The sequence below is a fragment of the Salmo salar genome, chromosome ssa16, assembly GCF_905237065.1.
Source record: "Salmo salar chromosome ssa16, Ssal_v3.1, whole genome shotgun sequence".
Lineage (NCBI taxonomy): Eukaryota > Metazoa > Chordata > Actinopteri > Salmoniformes > Salmonidae > Salmo > Salmo salar.
Window position 1 is genome coordinate 71,615,278 of NC_059457.1, and position 20,523 is coordinate 71,635,800.

General features: G+C 43.6%; 1 protein-coding gene and 1 pseudogene across 1 annotated transcript; one reads left to right on the forward strand and one right to left on the reverse strand.

Annotated features, from left to right (window-relative positions):
• Positions 1 to 4,159: 4,159 nt before the first annotated feature.
• Positions 4,160 to 8,999, forward strand: LOC106574576 (hemopexin-like; annotated as a pseudogene).
• On the reverse strand, positions 8,874 to 19,463 carry LOC106574537 (toll-like receptor 13). Its single transcript, XM_045697672.1, has 3 exons — positions 19,241 to 19,463; positions 18,793 to 18,854; positions 8,874 to 12,134 (listed from the first exon to the last, which is right to left on the reverse strand). Coding segments are annotated over exons 2-3 (2,916 nt in total). The 5' UTR covers positions 18,795 to 18,854; positions 19,241 to 19,463; the 3' UTR covers positions 8,874 to 9,220.
• Between the last annotated feature and the right edge of the window lie 1,060 nt (positions 19,464 to 20,523).

The window sequence follows — 20,523 nt, forward strand, 5'->3', positions numbered from 1 at the left end:
TGTTACAGAGTGGTGTTTATCGCCCTGTCTGACTCTGATCTCTGTGCTCCTACTGTGTGAACTCGTCCAAAGTCCTGGCTAAAAAGTGTGCCACTTGGAACCGGGAAATGATATTTCATCTGACCCAATGATGTTGGCCAAACCAGATTAACGTGTAACATCCCAACATGTTCAATATTTTACTTTTATCATAATAGAATTTGCCATATAAACATATAGTTGGATTTATACAAAAAATGTTATGTGCTCATATTGATTGCATTGTATTAGATGCATATATAAAACAGTTTCTGCTAAATAATCGTTTTGCAACAGCAAAAAGTCCTACACTCCCCCTGCTCTTTCAGTAAACAGAGCACAGAACTACCCACACTCCCACACACAAAAGACACGTTGGGAAATTCACCCACTCACAGGCAGATCCAGTATAAATGGTCTGGTCAGCTCCTGCTCAGGCACCTTTCTCAGCTCAGCTCTCTTCGGTACCTGGACCCAAAGGAGGACCGCTCAACGTGATGCTTCTCCCCCAAACACTCTGCCTGTGCTTGGCACTAGCACTCAGCTATGCTGCTCCAACGTGAGAACTGCTGATGAACTGCTAAGCCTTTACATTTACATGTTAGTCATTTAGCAGACGCTCTTATCCAGAGCAACTTACAGGAGAAATTAGGTTTAAGTGCTTTGCTCAACAGCACATTGACAGATTTTTCACCCAGTCGGCTCGGGGATTCGAACCAGCGACCTTCGGTTACTGGCCCAACGCTCTTAACCGCTGGGCTACCAAAATCGCATCCACGTTCAGTGTAGCCACAGCTAAACACACTGCCTCTAAATTGCCTCTGTACTTGCTTTGTTAAACTGTTACTTTATTCAACACATTATGAGCTTCGCTGTGCTGTGTTAAGACATGTCTTATGCAACACAATTGGATACTATGCTGCCCCACATTGGCTGGGTTAGTTCCATAAGTTTGTTTGCAATATCACAGAGGTCAAAGGCAGGATCAATAACCCAAACACACAAAGAGCGGTCAAAGTCAATCATGTACCTCAGCACTTCTGTCACTGATTCACCCCGTTACCTCATCATTACAGAGCCCCTTCATAACAGTCAGGTATCCCTTTGAGCTGCTCTATTTGGAATAGGGCCGTGTATACTACAGCATCATTATTGGTCTATCTACCCAGAGGGTGGAGTTATGATGTGCAGTGTATTATCTCATTTCCCATCTCTATGACCTGACTCATGTCTCATCAGAATGAGGACATTATGTTTTATGATGAATAATGTCTGCTTTTTTCTACGCAGGCTCCATGATGTAATGATGGCAGGTGAGTCTAAGATCCATATTCATTTAACAGCCTGTCAAAATGCAACTCATTGACTGATCCAGGCATGCTAGGCAAGGCAAACAACTAGGGTTGCAACTTGCCATGGGCACAGGTGTTATTCAATTCCATTTCAGCCCGTTACGCATGTCCTACATGCTTTTATATGAGAGTAGGATGCATGACTTCCAAATAACCACACCGTACCCTTTCATGCGGCGAAATGTTGGAATAATGAAAAGTCATTCAACCTGCATCTCACCTTGACTCTGACTGGCCCATTAGACCACGGCCACGACCATCACGAGGATCAGGTCCACCACAATGCCAACCCAGACCGATGTGACGGCATCAAGTTTGATGCCATCACCCCCGACGAGAAAGGAAACACCTTCTTCTTCAAGGGTATCAAAACCATGTTATGAGTAATCCTTTTTACCCTCATTCTCCCTTGTCATTGTCATGATATGTCATTATGTCCCCATCAGGATGGCCAGGGTTACGGGTACACTCTTAGAAAAAAGGTACAATCTAGAACTTAAAAGGGTTCTTTGGCTGTCCCCATAGGAGAACCCTTTGAAGAACCCTTTTTGGTTCCAGGTAGAAACATTTTGGTTCCATGTAAAACCCTTTCCCCAGAGGGTTCAACATGGAAACCAAAAGAGTTCTACCTGGAACCAAAATGATGGGGACAGCCGAACATCCCTTTTGGAACCCTTTTTTCTAAGAGTGTAGTGGATTAGTTAGTGGGCATTTTGTTATGACCTGCAAACGTGTGTTTGTGCTAGATATTTTTGAATTGTTTAAGGAGCGTGTAAGCTTACATTTCCATGAGTATAACTGATCCCAGAGCTTAACTATGCTACTCTAAGGGGATCACCTGTGGAAGGGCTTCACTGGTCCAGCTCAGGTCTCCAGTGCCTTCTTCAAGGAGCTAGACGACTACCATCACCTGGGGCATGTTGACGCTGCCTTCCGCATGCACAACAAAGTAAAGCCTGAAGACCAGGATCACATCTACCTTTTCCTGATACTGTCAATATCAATGATGTAGTCGATATCCATATGAATAGGCCCTTAAACACGTAGTTTTACTAGTGACTCATCAGCTTGGGCAATCTTTTTAAAAGTCAAATTATGCAATCATGTGTTCCCATTACCATTGTAAACAGCATTCAGAGGCATCATGCCCATAGGGGGCATAGTAGCACGTGCCCCCTCATATTTGTCCTGTAAAAAATACATACAAAATATATACATTTGAAGTCGGAAGTTTACATACCCCTTAGCCAAATACATTTAAACTCAGTTTTTCACAATTCCTGACATTTAATCCTAGTGAAAATGCCCTGTCCTAGGGCATTTTAAGAATGTGAAATGTCTGAATAATAGTCGAGTGACTGATTTATTTCAGCTTTTATTTCTTTCATCACATTCCCAGTGGGTCAGAAGATTACATACACTCAATTAGTATTTGGTAGCATTGCCTTTAAATTGTTTAACTTGGGTCAAACATTTTAGGTAGCCTTCCACAAGCTTCCCACAATAAGTTGGGTGAATTTTGGCCCATTCCTCCTGACAGAGCTGGTATAACCGAGTCAGGTTTGTAGGCCTCTTTGCTCGCACATGCTTTTTCAATTCTGCCCACAAATTTTCTATAGGAATGAGGTCAGGGCTTTGTGATGGCCACTCCAATACCTTGACTTTGTTGTCCTTAAGCCATTTTGCCACAACTTTGGAAGTATGCTTGGGGTCATTGTCCATTTGGAGGATCCATTTGCGACCAAGCTTTAACTTCCTGACTGATGTCTTGAGATCTTGCTTCAATATATCCACATAATTTTCCTCCCTCATGATGCCATCTATTTTGTGAAGTGCACCAGTCCCTCCTGCAGCAAAGCACCCCCACAAAATGATGCTGCCACCCCCGTGCTTCACGGTTGGGATGATGTTCTTAGGGCTTGCAAGCCTCCCCCTTTTTCCTCCAAACATAACGATGGTCATTAAGGCCAAACAGTTCTATTTTTGTTTCATCAGACCAGAGGACATTTCTCCAAAAAGTACGATCTTTGTCCTCATGTGCAGTTGCAAACCGTAGTCTGGCTTCTTTATGGCAGTTTTGGAGCGGTGGCTTCTTCCTTGCTGAGCGGCCTTTCAGGTTGTCGATATAGGACTCGTTTTACTGTGGATATAGATACTTTGTACCTGTTTCCTCCAGCATCTTCACAAGGTCCTTTGCTGTTGTTCTGGGATTGATTTGCACTTTTCGCACCAAAGTAGGTTCATCTCTAGGAGACAGAATGCATCTCCTTCCTGAGCGGTACGACGGCTGCGTGATCCCATGGTGTTTATACTTGCGTACTATTGTTTGTACAGATGAATGTGGTACCTTCAGGCATTTGTAAATTGCTCCCAAGGATGAATCAGACTTGTGGAGGTCTACATTGTTTTGTTTCTGAGGTCTTGGCTGATTTCTTTTGATTTTCCCATGATGTCAAGCAAAGAGGCACTGAGTTTGAAGATAGGCCTTGAAATACATCCACAGGTACACCTCCAATTGACTCAAATTATGTCAATTAGCCTATCAGAAGCTTCTAAAGCCATGACATCATTTTCTGGAATTTTCCAAGCTGTTTAAAGGCACAGTCAACTTAGTGTATGTAAACTTCTGACCCACTGGAATTGTGATACAGTGAATTATAAGTGAAATAATCTGTCTGTAAACAATTGTTGGAAAAATTACTTGTGTCATGCACAAAGTAGATGTCCTAACCGACTTGCCAAAACTATAGTTTGTGAACAAGAAATTTGTGGAGTGGTTGAAAAACAAGTTTTAATGACTTCAACCTAAGTGTATGTAAACTTCCGACTTCAACTGTATATTTTAATATATATATATATTATCTTTTTCTTACATTTTTGGTTGTTGTTTCTATGTCATGCTACTAGCCACCTAGCAATTTTATGAAGTTGGCTTAAGCTAGCCCAGATAGGTTCCCAATCTCCCAACCGCATAACTAGCTAGGAAGAAGCCATTACAGGCTATCAGTCAAGTTGGAGTAGCTAGCTTGTCAAACTGTCTTATCTGGCATGCCTACTAGCAAGGTTGGTCGACTTTATAAAAGCAAGCATTTACTAAATGTACTGAATAAGACTAATATTCCTTCAATCTTTTACCAAGATTTTAGCAGAGATGCATAGAAGCATATTTAGGTTCTTTAAAAAAAGAACCATCAGTCAGAAGCAGACAGAAAGCTCGAGATATGCTTAGATATGCAGAAAAATAAACATTTTTTACGAAGAATTAAGCATAGTGATTATGGCTCAAGATTGCAGGAAAAGGCTGTGCAGGTGTCTGAAAAATGTTAAATTCTCCAACTTCGGACCACCCCCCTGCCATCCTCACATACTTTGTGCACCCTCAGATTTTGGGGGTGTATGACACCTCTGACAGCATTCACTTAATATACTCAGTATACTCAATCCCTCCTCCATTACAGGACGACAAGGTTTTCAGCTACTATAAACACAGTCTGGAGGAGGGCTACCCCAAGGACATCCAGCTGGACATCCAGCTGGAGTGCCCCAAGGGAGAGTGTAACTCAGACTCTGTCCTTTTCTTCAAGGGTAAGCCTGTTAACCCTTTGATGAGACCATTATGAACATTTCTCGGGTTTATTGCTATAAACTCTGTCAAACTCTGTCAATCACTGTATTCTTATCGGCAGACTCAATAGCCTTGGTTTCTCAAATTACTGCCTCGCCTGGTTCACCAACTACTTCGCAGACAGAGTTCAGTGTGTCAAATCGGAGGGCCTGTTGTCTGGACATCTGGCAGTCTCTATGGGGGTACTACAGGGTTCAATTCTCGGGCCGACTCTTTTCTCTGTATACATCAGTGATGTCGCTCTTGCTGCTGGTGATTCCCTGATCCACCTCTACGCAGACGACACCATTCTGTATACATCTGGCCCTTCTTTGGACACTGTGTTAACTAACCTCCAGACGAGCTTCAATGGCATACAACACTCCTTCCGTGGCCTCCAACTGCTCTTAAACGCTAGTAAAACCAAATGCATGCTTTTCAACCATGCCCGACTAGTATCACTACTCTGGACGGTTCTGACCTAGAATATGTGGACAACTACAAATACCTAGGTGTCTGGCTAGACTGTAAACTCTCCTTTCAGACTCATATCAAACATCTCCAATACAAAATCAAATCTACAATCGTCTTTCTATTTCGCAACAAAGCCTCCTTCACTCACGCCGCCAAACTTACCCTTGTAAAACGGACTATTCTACCGATCCTCGACTTCGGCGATGTCATCTACAAAATAGCTTCCAATACTCTACTCAGCAAACTGGATGCAGTCTATCAGAGTGCCATCGTTTTGTTGCCAAAGCCCCTTATACCACCTACCACTGCGACCTGTATGCTCTAGTCGGCTGGCCATTACTACATATTCGTCGCCAGACACACTGGCTCCAGGTCATCTATAAGTCGATGCTAGGTTAAAGCTCTGCCTTATCTCAGCTCACTGGTCACGATGACAACACCCGCCCGTAGCACGCGCTCCAGCAGGTATATCTCACTGGTCATCCCCTTTGGCCGCCTTTCCTTCCAGTTCTCTGCTGCCATTGACTGGAACGAATTGCAAAAATCGCTGAAGCTGTAGACTTACATTTCCCTCACTAACTTCAAACATCAGCTATCTGAGCAGCTAACCAATCGCTGCAGCTGTACATAGTCCATCTGTAAATAGCCCACCCAATCTACCTACCTCATCCCCATATTGTTTTTATTTACTTTTCTGCTCTTTTGCACACCAGTATCACTACTTGCACATCATCATCTGCTCATCTATCACTCCAGTGTTAATTTGCTAAACTGTAATTACTTTTTATTGCTTTACCTCCTCACGCCATTTGCACACACTGTATATAGACTTTCTTTTTTTCTATTGTGTTATTGACTACGCTTGTTTATTCCATGTGTAACTCTGTGTTGTTGTTTGTGTCGCACTGCTTTGCTTTATCTTGGCCAGGTCGCAGTTGTAAATGAGAACTTGTTCTCAACTAGCTTAACTGGTTAAATAAAGGTGAAAAAAATATATAAAAAAATAAACATGAATAAATTATCCAGAGACAACATACCAGGAAATGTGTTATGGATATCAAGGTTCCTAGTCTTGATGTGAGCTGCCTTGCGTATGTTTTCTCTCTCACAGGAGAAGAAGTGTACAACTATGACATCGCCACACAGTCAGTAAAGGAGAGACAGTGGGCCCACCTGCGCAACTGTACGTCTGCCTTCCGTTGGCTAGAGCACTACTACTGTTTCCATGGTCACAACTTCACCCGGTTCCACCCTGTATCTGGGGAGGTGAATGGAGTGTACCCCAAGGACGCCAGACACGACTTCATGAGGTGCCCCAATTTCGGTAAGAGAACCATGCAAAGGATGTTACCCTTCCTCCTTTATCAAAATCAGTTCATTGTCAGAGAAGACTGGTGGGAGGAGCTATAGGAGGATGGGCTCATTGTAATGGCTGGAATAGTATAAATGGAACGGCATCATCAACACATCAAACATATAGAAACCACATGTTTGACTCCATTCCATTTATTCCATTCCAGCAATTACAATTAGCGTGTCCTCCTATAGCTCATCCCACAAGCCCCCTCTGCCCAGTGTGTATGCTGTGAGATTGAACAGATGAACGGTGAATGGTAATAACAACACCATTTCAGGGAAACAAAGCTTTTGGATTGTGTTGAGACATGTTATTGTTGGATTGTAGGCCATGGCGGTGAGGCAAAGGTTCCCAAAATGCAGTGAAGTGACTCTGGATGCCATCACCTCAGACGACTCAGGCAAAACCTATGCCTTCCCTGGTAAGAACTAAGCCTTTGTGTTAAATTGTGCGCACAACTCGCATAAGACAGTTGCCAATTTTCACTTCCGTCCCACTTCCTCAGGTCGTATTTATATTTGTTTAGACACCCATTGTGATGGTAAACACGCCTTCCCCATTGCCAGAACCTGGAAGTGGCCAACGGGGTGGACGCAGTCTTCTCCTATAGTGACAAGATCTACATCATCAAGGTGGGTCAAAGGTTACAGGATGTAGGGGAAGACAGGGACTTCACTTGCAATAAATAACATGTTCAAAGCTTTACTCACTACAGTACCTTTATTGTTTATTGTTATTCACTGTATATTTACTCCTCATGTCACTTTAACTCTGCATTGATGGAAAAAGACCCTTAAGTATTTCACTGTTAGTCTACACCTGTTGTTTACGGAGGATGTCACAACAGAACATTTATTTGATTTGAGTATTTAGGAAATTACTTTTTTTCAGTCAACTGTTTTGTTACCCATCATGCCTATGTTTGTCCCATGGCACATAAAACACCCCTGAATGCCACCATTTCCGGTTGACAGGGCGACCAAGTTTACATCTACAAATCAGCAGCTCTCTCCACTCTGATTGAGGGCTACCCTAAAAGCCTGGAAGAGGAGCTGGGCATCGAAGGGCCTGTGAACGAGCCTTTGTTTGTACAGATCACCATATTGTGCACATTATTCAAGGTAACTAATTGGACATTGAACTTGAGTACATTCAAATCTATCCAAAAAAGGGTTGTTGATCTTTTTACATCAATATTCGCCAAAAATGTGATTTTCCTGTGTGAGAAATTGTTTGATATTGAGATAAAATCAGCTGCATTGGACCTTTAACACACTCAATGAAAAACACTTTTTCTGTCTCTATTTCCCCCTACAGGACAGAAGATGCAGGACATTGACCTGTCTGCCACCCCTAGGATAGTAGCCAGAGAGGCGCCACTGCCCATCTATGGCATCGAGGCAGGAATGTGTGGCCCTGATGGCATCAATGTGTTTGTGGGCTCTGAGTACTACCACTACGAGACACCCAGGCTTCTGGCTTTCAGCAGGATCCACCCAGAGCCTAACAAAATCCTCCCAGACATGATGGGCTGTGTGGAATAGGAGTCAGTTTATGTTAGATACCTTTTCAAAGAATGTCAACTGTGATCATCTGTCCTCAATGGACAACATGGTGTCTTATTAGAAAATTAGCCAAATTTGCTGTCAAAACATATAATCACATGTTAAACTGTCCAGTGAAAGTTAATTTGCTGTTAACTCATACCCAAATAACATTATTGACTCATCCTATAATATTTTCTGTGGCCAAAGCATACATTTGAGAAATAACACTTCAGAAATCCCACCTTAAATTTTAATTTCAAACAGACCGTTTAAAAAATGCTTGCTATTTCCTCATAGAGGATGATATCATCAGCGTTCTACTCGCATTAATATTTGTAATGATCGGTATATGCCAAAACCATTCTGTTGTGTTGGGGTAACTAATACAGAAAATCTGCATTTAAACATACTTAATTTAAAAAAACATGGAAGGAAAACTATTTATCTCATATTGGAATTAATTGTAGGTCATATTTCATAGAAATCTGGAAACACTGGGCAGTTACTTTAACTTGACACCACAACTCACAAGTCACCCAAACAATGTTTTTTAAGGTTCAAATAATACTTTATCACATTTTTGTTTTAACATTTTTGTATGACAGAGATGAGTTAAATTAAAAAGATACAAAGAAAGTAAAATAGTATGATTATATTGCATTCATTCATTAGATAATTAAGATACAGGAAAAATCAAGTAATACATTCAGATAAGTAATTCTACAGTATGACAAGCAAAAATAAGCCTTACAGGTAAATGTGATCATGAACTGGTTAATTATGTGTAAGCATTTCTTAATGATATTATCATTCAGATGTAAAGAAAAGGTTCAGAGTCTGATGGTTGTTTCAAATCAAGGTGTCACACTCACAGTGCCTCCACCCCAGAGAGTATGGGATTTTCCTCAGCAGGGCCGTCCTTGGTCTCTAAAGCCAGCCGTAGTTGCTGCCAGAAGACCCCGGTTTGCTCCCCAGCTCTGGGCCAGCTCAAGTAGGTGAGTCTCTTCACCAGCTTCCTCATCCGGTGGTAGGGTGACAGCTGGTGGGTAGGGATCTCCTCCAGGAACACCAGAATCAGGACGTCCTTCTGCTCATCAAAGAGCCGGAAGCTGGCCACCTGGATCTCCCGGGAGCACCACTCACTCTCCAGGTAGCGGCGGCTGATCACACAGATGGTCTTGCGGCTTCCGTAGATGCCTTCCATAATGTTATCTATGATTGGTTTGCCTGGCTGGAAGTCCCGGTGGTGGAGACACAGTTTCCAGCCCTGCTCTCCCTCCAGCTCCCTCAGGACCCAGGGCTCATCATGGGCGTTGTAGGAGATGAAGGCATCGTATTGACAGCCATGAGGAGTGAGCTTATTCCTTTGCTTGGTGTCATAGAGGAAAGCCAGGATGAGGTAATAGCCGTAAATGACCTGCCATTTCAGGAAGTGGTAGGCAAAGGATGCTACCAGGGTGAGGAGGACCAGACAAGTGGTAGAGATGTAGTAGTAAAGTCCTAAGTGTACTGTACAGAACTGAAGCTCAACATCCAACAGCTTGGTGTCCTTTAGGTCGGCAGGATAGTTGCAGGTAAATTCTCCTGCACCAACAACTTGTGTTTGGTTGTCGTTCTCCATCCAATTGACAAACCAAGCATCGCTGCAGCCACAGGTGAAAGCATTATCTTGCATGTCCAGGTATGTCAAGGCAGGGAGAGAATGCAAAACTGTCTCATTGACTGCTGTTATGGCGTTCTTTCTCACCTGCAAGAAAGTGACTCTACTGAGGTTTGCTCCTATGAGGAAACCTAAGAACTGAAGTCGGGCTTTGGACAGGTACAGGCTGTTGAGCCTTGGGATTGGGTGAAACAGCTTTAGAGTGAGGGCTGTGAACTCATTCTTACTGATATCAAGGAACCACAACTGGGGTGTGTGAATGAATGTGTCTGGGTGCAGCTCCTTAATATTAAGACTCCCTGCCTCGAATGACAATAAAGATTTCAGACCTTCAAGGAAGTTGATTGGTAGATGACACAGTCCCTTGTGACGTTGACTAAATATCAAAAGGTTCTCCAGAGATGTCAGATGAGAGAAGGGTGGAGGGTTTAATTTATGATCATTTACATATGTGATATAATTACAGGATATATCAAGAGTTCTTAAGCGTGGAAGTCCTGAGAGCACAGTCTTTCTTATGTCTATTTGAGTGATCTTATTTGACTGCAGTCTAAGTTCTGCAAGATTCACCAATCCCTCAAAGGCTCCATCTTCAAGACTAGCAATCTGATTGTCAAATAAAAGCAGAGTCTTGAGTGATGCTAAGCCTTTAAAGTCTCCTTTAGAGATTGAGCTCAGCTTATTGTATGACATTGACAAATATTCTAGTTTGTACAAACCACTCATAAAGTCATCATTCAAGGTCAGGATTTTGTTTGATCCCAGTTTAAGGATCCTTAATTCTTTCAAATCCTTGAATACACATCCTGGAAGGTTGGAGATTTGATTGTGGAAAAGAAAGAGTTGTGTGAGTCCTGTAAGATTGGCGAAATCTGAGCATCCCAGTTTAAGGATGATATTGAAGCTGAGATCCAGGAACTTTAGTGTGGATACATTTCTTGTGGCATCTGGTACAGAAGAAAGCATGTTGTGGCCCAGTCTCAAAGTACTTAGTTGCTCCATTGATCTGAATGATACTGCCGAAAGCTGAATAATATTATTATTTTCTAAGTCCACTTCGGTCACTTGTTTACATGACTGCAGAAATTCCTCAGACAAAGAACTTATGTTGTTATGATGCAGTCGGAGCAAGCTAAGTGTAGGTATATGGCAGGCAATATCAGTGAGAGCCTTGACCCTCTCTTCACCAATGTCATACAGTCTCAGATGGACTAATGAGGAGTTGACAGTCTGCAGCTCCATAGCCATCCTCTCGAAAGACATCTCAATGCCGCTCAAGTTGAGACCTTTGATGTTGCTCAGAAAAGACCTGTCCAGCACATCCCATTCCATGCGTCCAAGTTGGCCACAGTAGGCGATGTCTAACACCTCAAGATAAGGAAGAACATCTGCCGTGATACATGGATTCCGGGATAAATCCAACAGCCTCAGCCCTATTGACTTGTTTGATATTTCTTGTGATTGGAAAGAGGTGAATCTGTTGCTCCCAATGTACAATTCCCGTAAGTGTGGTAATTGTATGATGGGCTGAACTTCCTTCATATTATGAAGGTTGTTCTTGGTTAAATTCACTGTCTTCAAACTGGAGAGAAGTTGAAAGGATGAGGACCCGATGGTTGTGATCAGGTTGTTGTCCAGATGTAGCAGGGAGAGGTTGGCCAGGTCCTGAAACAAATGGTCTGACAGGGTTGTGAGTCTGTTATAAGCCAGATACAGCTCTTGAAGAGCCTCTAAGTGTGCAAGAGCGTCATTGTCCACTTGAGAGATCTGGTTCATGAACATGTTTAGAATTTTGAGGTTTGACAGGCCTTTAAAATCAAACTTTCCAATTTTGGAAATGTTATTCATGGCCACGTCTAAAACACTTACTTTCCACAGAATATTTATAGGCATGACTTCAAGATTCCTGTTATAACAGAGTACTTTCATGTTAAAGTTGTCACTGAGATTACCCCGGATTGGGCAGTTTTTCAGGAAGTACCCGCACACTGGACCAGCAAGAATCCAACAATACAGCAGGAAACAAAGAATGAGCCTCAGCTGAGAGAATGTAGACCCACTTCGTTTTCCTGGCATGGTTATCCTGAGTGTCACTGTGAGGGGCTTGACATCTACTTCAGACCTAGAGAGAATAACAAAAACAAATCCAGTGACTACCTGTTACATCATTTGGGGGCTGGAAATATAACTTCATTAGACAATCTAATGAAATGGCAATAACACTGATAGCTGATGGTATAGTGGTCCTCAAAATAACTGACAGATTATTAATCATAGGTGATCCAAATTCTCAACATATACTGCCTTCGGGAAAGTATCAGACCCCTTGACTTTTTCCACATTTTGGTAGGTTAAAGCCTTATTCTAAAATGGATTAAATTGTTTTTTCCCCCTCATCAATCTACACACAATACCCCATAATGACAAAGAAAAAACAGGATTTTATACATTTTTGCTAATTTATTAAATATAACACAAGGAAATATCATATTAACATAACTACTGAGATCCTTTACTCAGTACTTTGTTGAAGAATCTTTGGCAATGATTACAGCCTCGAGTCTTCTTGAGTATGACGCTTCAAGGTTGGCACACCTGTATTTGGGGAGTTTCTCCCATTCTTCTCTGCAGATCATCTCAAGCTCTGTGAGATTGTCATGTGCCTTTTACTGAGGAGTGTCTTCCATCTGGCCACTTTACCATAAAGGCCTGATTGGTGAAGTGCTGCAGAGATGGTTGTCCTTCTGGAAGGTTCTCCCATCTCCACAGAGGAACTCTAGAGCTCTATCAGAGTGACCATCAGGTTCATGGTCACCTCCCTCACAAGACCCTTCGCCCCCGATTGCTCAGTTTGGCCGGGCGGCCAGCTTTAGGAAGAGTCTTGGTGGTTCCAAATTTCTTCCATTTAAGAATGTTGGAGGCCACTGTGTTCTTGGGGACCTTCAATGCTGCAGAAATGTTTTGGTACCCCTCCCCAGATCTGTGCCTCGACACAATCCTGTCTTGGACCGCTACAGACAATTCCTTCAACCTCATGGCTTGGTTTTTGCTCTAACATGCACTGTCAACAGTGGGAACGTTATATAGACAGTTGTGTGCCTTTCCAAAGGATGTCCAATCAATTGAATTTACCACAGGTGGACTCCGAACAAGTTGTAGAAACATCTCAAGGATGATCAATGGATACAAGATGCACCTGAGCTCAATTTCGAATCTCAGGTGCTGACCTGTTGCACCCTCTACAACCACTGTGATTATTATTATCTGACCCTGCTGGTCATCTATGAACATTTCAACATCTTGGCCATGTTCTATTAGAATCTCCACCTGGCACAGCCAGAAGAGGACTGGCCACCCCTCATAGCCTGGTTTCTCCCTAGGTTTCTTCCTAGGTTCTGGCCTTTCTAGGGAGTTTTTCCTTGCCACCGTGCTTCTACACCTGAATTGCTTGCTGTTTGGGGTCTGAATACTTATGAATATAAGGTATTTCTGTTTTTAATTTTTTATACATTTGCAAAAATGTCTTAAAAGCCTAGAAGGCCAGCATCCCAGAGTCGCCTCTTCACTGTTGACGTTGAGACTGGTGTTTTGCGGGTACTATTTAATGAAGCTGCCAGTTGAGGACTTGTAAGGCGTCTGTTTCTCAAGCTAGACACTCTAATGTACTTGTCCGCTTGCTCAGTTGTGCACCGGGGCCTCCCACTCCTCTTTCTATTCTGGTTAGAGCCAGTTTGCACTGTTCTGTGAAGGGAGTATTACACAGCGTTATACAAGATCTTACGTTTCTTGGCAATTTCTCGCATGGAATAACCTTCCTTGCTAGAGTTGGCCGTCAGCCAGGAAGAAGTGTGCCGGCTCAGTGTATCTGGTCTCCAGTGCATCTCTTCGGGCCAGGTTATCCTGCGCCTGCTCTACGCACGGTACCCCCCGTTCACCAGCACAGCCCAGTTCGTCCTGTGCCGGCGCTCCGCCCTTGCTGGGCTCAAATAACCATCCAGCCAGGACGGGGTGTGCCAGCCCTAAGCTCCAGACCTCCAGTGCGCCTCCGGAGCCCAGTATGTCCTGTGCCTCCTCCTCGCACTCGCCCTGAGGTGCGTGTTACTAGTCTGGCGCCTCCTATCCCAGCTACACGCATCAGGCCTCCAGTGCGCCTGCACAGTCCGGGGTGTCCTGTTCCTGCTCCCCGCACTCGCCCTGAGGTGTGTGTTACCAGTCTGGCGCCACCTAGGCCAGTCCCATGCATCAGACCTCCAGTGCGCATGCCCATTCTGGAGTGTCCTGTTCCTGCTCCCCGCACTTGCTCTAATGTACGTGTTACCAGTCTGGTGCCACCCATGCCAGTACCACGCATCAGGATTCCGGCAACAGTTCCCCGTCCAGAGCTTCCGGCGACAGTTCCCCATCCAGAGCTTCCGGCGACAGTTCCCAGTCCAGAGCTTCCGGCGACGTTTTTCAGTCCAGAACCTACTGAGATGGCCTACAGTCCGGAGCCTACTGAGACGGCCTACAGTCCGGAACCTACTGAGACGGCCTACAGTCCGGAACCTACTGAGATGGCCTACAGTCCGGAACCTACTGAGACGGCCTACAGTCCGGAGCATCCAGCGACGCTCCTCAGCCTGGAGCTTCCAGCGACGCTCCTCAGCCCGAAGGCTCCAGCGACGCTCCTCGGCCCGAAGCAACCGGCGATGATCCATGGTCTGGTTCCTCCGGACATACAGAAGTGGGGGGGTTCTGCGGGCGGTAGGGGTACTACGCCCGGAACCAGAGCCGCCGCCATAGACATTAGACACCCACCCTACCCTCCCTTTGTGTTGTGTTTTTTTATGGGGGGGGGTTGTTGTTTAGGTTTTTTTTTGTTTTGTTTTGTAGGTACGGTCAGAGTCCGCACCTTTGGGGGGGGGGTACTGTCATGTCCTGACCATAGTAAGTTGTTATTTTCTTTGGTAGAGTAGGTCAGGGCGTGACAGGCGGTGTTTGTCCGTTTTTGTATTTCTATGTTTAGTTTCTTGTTTTGTATTTCTAGGTTAGTTTTTGTTTGGCATTACCTCCAATTAGAGTCAGCCGGTTGTCGTTGTCTCTAATTGGAGGCCATATTTAAGTTGATGTTTTTCCCACTGGTGTTTGTGGGTGATTCATTTTGTGAGTAGGGTATGCCTGCTCTGCGTCACGGCTTTCTTGTTTTGTATTTCAAGTTTATTGTTTATTGCATTAGTTTCACGATTAAATAAAAGATGTGGAACTACGATCACGCTGCGTATTGGTCCGATCCTTCTGAAAGCCCTGACAGGGCCTCTGTACGCCTAGGTAGATATTCCATTAAAATCAGCCGTTTCCAGCTACAGTGGTCATTTACAACATTAACAACGTCTACACTGTATTTCTGATCAATTTGATGTTATTTTAACGGACAAAAAAAGTGCTTTTCTTTCAAAAGCAAGGACATTTCTAAGTGACCGCAAACTTTTGAACAGTAGTTTATAATATTTTGTGAGAGATAGGCTAGGAAAAGACAATTAAAACAGCCAAAATATATTGAAATAATTTTTACTCACAATTGTCAGAGGAAGACAGTAACTGTGAGTGCTAGTGCAGCATAGGACTGTAATCACCTGAGTCCCGGTTCTACCACCCTGCTCCAAAGAGCACTTCCCTGACGTTTTACTTCACTATACTTTGTTCAAAATATATCTTGGTATTTGTCTAGATTTATTTCTGACACACAGCTACAACACGAGCGTAAACTGAGTGGGTAGACCTGACACACAGTTGATTAAGTACAAGGGGCAGAAAAGAAGAAGTGAGAGAGTGGGGGGGGGGGGTCGGGCTTGTCTGCTCCCTCTCAAAATTGGACTGAATCAAATACTGATGTTGACCATTGTCACAGATAATGTCGTTGTGTTGAAGGGAGGACCAATACGCAGCGGGTTGCGTGTTCAACAACATATTTATTAAAGGACGTTGACCACGGAAAAACAAGAAAATACAGCAACACGACAGGAACAGTTTTGCAGGCTAACAAAACGCAGTGCAAAAACAACCACCCACAAACAAAAAGAAAAACACACACCTGTTTACGGACTCCCAATCAGAGGCAACTAGAAACACCTGCCTCCAATTGAGAGTCCAGCAACCAACCTACACACAACACAAAACCTCTGCCACGTCCTGACCAAAACTAATACAATTACTCCCTCTGCTGGTCAGGATGTGAGAACCATATAAGGGAACTTTCTGAGAACTGAGATATTTCCTAGAACTAAGGACATTCTGATCCAAAATTCAAACTGGTTCTAACACCGACAATTCTTCATCTCCTGCTGTTGGTAAAAAACAACATGTTTTAATTGCTGCTCAAACCACACCAGTAAATCCCTGCAGGAATGTCCACCAGAGCTGTTGCCAGAGATCTGAAGGTTCATTTCCATAAGCCGCCTCCAATATTGTTTTCCAGAATTTGGCAGTACGTACAACCGGCCTCACAACCGCAGACCACGTGTAACCACGCCATCCCAGGACCTCCGCATCCGGCATCTTCACCTACGGGATCGTCTGAGACCAACCACCCGGATAGCTGATGAAACTGTGGGTTAGCATAACCAAAGAATTTCTACACAAACTGTCAGAAACCGTCTGAGGGAAGCTCATCAACATGCTCGTTGTCTTCATCAGGGTCTTGACCTGACTGCAGTTCGGCCTCGTAATCGACTTCAGTGGGAAAATGCTCACCTTCGATGGCCACTGGCATGCTGGGGAAGAGTGCGCTTCACAGATGAATCCCGGTTTCAACTGTACCAGGCAGATGGCGAGTGGGTGAGCGGTTTGCTGATTTCAACGTTGTGAACAGAGTGCCACGTGGTGGCAGTGGCGTCATGGTATGTATGGGCAGGCATAAGCTATGGACAACAAGCACAATTGCATTTTATAAATGGCAATTTGAATGCAAAGAGATACCGTGACGAGATCCTAAGGCCCATTGTCGTGCCATTCATCCATCGCCATCACCTCATGTTTCAGCATGATAATGCACGGTCCCATGTCGCAAGGATCTGTACACAATTCCTGACAGCTGAAAATGTACCAGTTCTTCCATGGACTGCATACTCACCAGACATATCATCCTTTGAGCATGTTTGGGATACTCTGCATCGCCGCCTACCACAGCGTGTTCCAGTTCCCGCCAATATCCAGCAACTTTGCTCAGCCATTGAAGAGGAGTGGGACATAATTCCGTAGGGCACAATAAACAACTTGATCAACTGTATGAGAAGGAGATGTGTTGTGCTGCATGAGGCAAATGCTGGTCACACCAGATACTGACTGGTTTTCTGATCCACGCCCCTACCTTTTTAAGCTTTTAAACTCTCCTTTTCTGATAGAGCTCAGTTTATTGCCTGCAAAATTCAAAGTCTCAAGTTTGTGCAAACCATTCATGAAGACATCATTCAAGGTCAGGAATTTGTTTGATCCCAGTTTAAGGAGCCTTAATTCTTTCACATCCTGGAAAACACATCCCGGAAGGTTGGGGATTGGATTGTGGAAAAGAAAGAGTTGTGTGAGTCCTGTAAGATTGGCAAAATCTGAGCAGCCTAGTTTATTGATGATATTGAAGCTCAGATCCAAGATCTTCAGTGTGGGTAGATTTCTTGTGGCATTTGGCATGGAAGAAAGGCTGTTGTGGCCCAGTTTCAAAGTACTTAATTGCTCCATTGATCTGAATGAAAACTCAGACAGCTGATTAATATTATTATCACATACGTCCATTTCGGTCAACTGTTTACATGACTGCAGAAATTCCTTAGAGAGAACACTTATGTTGTTATGATGCAGTCGGAGCAAGCTAAGTGTAGGTATATGGCAGGCAATATCAGTGAGAGCCTTGACCCTCTCTTCACCAATGTCATACAGTCTCAGATGGACTAATGAGGAGTTGACAGTCTGCAGCACCATAACCATCCTCTCGAAAGACATCTCAATCCCGCTCAGGTTCAGACGTTTGACGTTGCTCAAAAAATACCTGTCCAGCACCTCCCATTCCATGCGGCCAAGTTGGCCACAGTAGGCGATGTCTAACACCTCAAGGTAAGGAAGAACATCTGCCGTGATCCTGAAGATTCCCAATGGATTCCTGGATAAATCCAACAGCCTCAGCTCTATAGAAGTGTTTGATATTTCCTGTGACTGGAAAGAGGTGAATCTGTTGCTCCCAATGTACAACTCCTGTAAGTGTGGTAATTGTACAATTGGCTGAACGTCCTTCATATTATAAAGGTTGTTCTTGGTTAAATTCACTGTCTTCAAACTGGAGAGAAGTTGAAAGGATGAGGACCCGATGGTTGAGATTAGGTTGTTGTCCAGATGTAGCAGGGAGAGGTTGACCAGGCCCTGAAACATGTGGTCTGACAGGGTTGTGAGTCTGTTATGAGCCAAACCCAGTTCCTGAAGAGCCTCTAGGTGTCCAAGAGACCCATCGTCCACTTGAGAAATCTGGTTTCTTGACATGTTCAGATTTTTGAGGTTTGACAGGCCTTTAAATTCCAACTTTCCATTTTTGGAAATGTTATTCATGGCCACATCTAAAACACTTACATTCTGTGGAATGTCTATAGGTATGACATTTAGGTTCCTCTTTTGACAGAGTACTATCATGTCAGAGGGGTCACTGAGATCACCCCGGATTGTGCAGTTTTTCAGGAAGTACCCACATACTGGATCAGCAAGAACCGAACAATACATCAGGAAACAAAGAAAGAGTCTCAGCTGAGAGAGTGTAGACCCACATCGTTGTCCTGGCATAGTTATATTGAGTGTCATTGTGAGGGGCTTGACATCTACTTCAGATCTAGAGAGAATAACAAAGACAAATCCAGTGACTAATTGTTACATCATTTGGGGGCTGGAAATGTAACATAATTAAACAATTCAATGAAGTTGCAATAACACTGATAGCTGTTGGTATTGTGGTCCTCAAAATAACTGACAGATTATTAATTATAGGTCAGCCAAATTATCAACATAACTCACAAAAAGTTTGCTTTACTGATAAAGACAAACTAGAGTAGAAAGGAAAAAAGGAAAAGACCACTATCAAATTAGAAATGAGTAGATAAGGGTAATAACATTGTCTGAATAAGAATAAAACACACATTTGTATGATATTTTTGAAGAGATAGACCAGCAAAAGACAACTAAAAACAGCCAGACTATATAGTAATCATTTTTACTCACAATTGTCAGAGGAAGACAGTCACAGTGAACACTAGTGCAGCATAGGACTGTAATCACCTGAGTCCCGGTCCTACCACCCTGCTCCAAAGAGCACTTCCTGACGTTTTACTTCACTATACTTTGTTCAAAATATATCTTGGTATTTGTCTAGATTGATTTCTCACAAACAGCTACAACACAAAGCGAAAACTAAACAGACAGGGTTGATCTGACACACAGTTGATTAAGGGGCGGAAAACAAGGGGCAGAAAAGAAGAAGCGAGAGAGAAAGAGTGGGGGGGGCTATTTCCTGTGACTAGAAAGAGGTGAATCTGTTGCTCCCAATGTACAACTCATGTAAGTGTGGTAATTGTACGATGGGCTGAACTTCCTTCATATTATAAACAGCTACAACAAAAAGCGAACACTAAACTGACTGGGTTGACCTGACACACAGTTGATTAAGGGGCAGAAAACAAGGGGTCTCATCTGCGTCCTCGTCGTCCTTACCTGGGTCTTAAACTGAATGCAGTTCGGCGTCGTAACCGCCCTCAGTGGGCAAATGCTCACCTTCGATAGTCACTGGCACGCTGGAGAAGTGTGCTCTTCACAGCCATTTTAGGGGAGTGGAACAACATTCCACAGGCCACAGTCAACTGCCTGATTAACTTTATGCGAAGGAGATGTGTGGCGCTGCATGAGGCAAATGGTGGTCACACCAGATACTGACTGGTTTTCTGATCCACGTCCTACTTTCTGTGACCTGTAGATACATACCTGTGTTCCCAGTCATGTGAAATCCATAGGTTAGGGCCTAATTTATTTATTTCAATTGAATTATGTCCTTATATGAACTGTAACTCAGTCAAATCTTCAAAATTGTTGCATGTTGCATTTATATTTTGTTCAGAGTAACATAAGGTAAAAGTTATTGAGCAAAACATCCCAGAATTGGAAACCATAGTAGATCTACCTTGCTTGTATGTTCTTTGTGATACTGTTTCCCTTTGTGCACTGACTTTCCCCTTGTTATTGTTCTATTTCTCAATCATACTTCATAGACTATATTTCATCCACAGGTGAGAGGAAAGAAAATGGAAGGAAGGGGAGAATGACGACTCTCTCATATCAAGGTGTGTGTGTGTGTGTGTGTGTGTGTGTGTGTGTGTGTGTGTGTGTGTGTGTGTGTGTGTGTGTGTGTGTGTGTGTGTGTGTGTGTGTGTGTGTGTGTGTGTGTGTGTGTGTGTGTGTGTGTGTGTGTGTGTGTGTGTGTGTGTCTGTGTGTGTGTGTGTGTGTGTGTGTG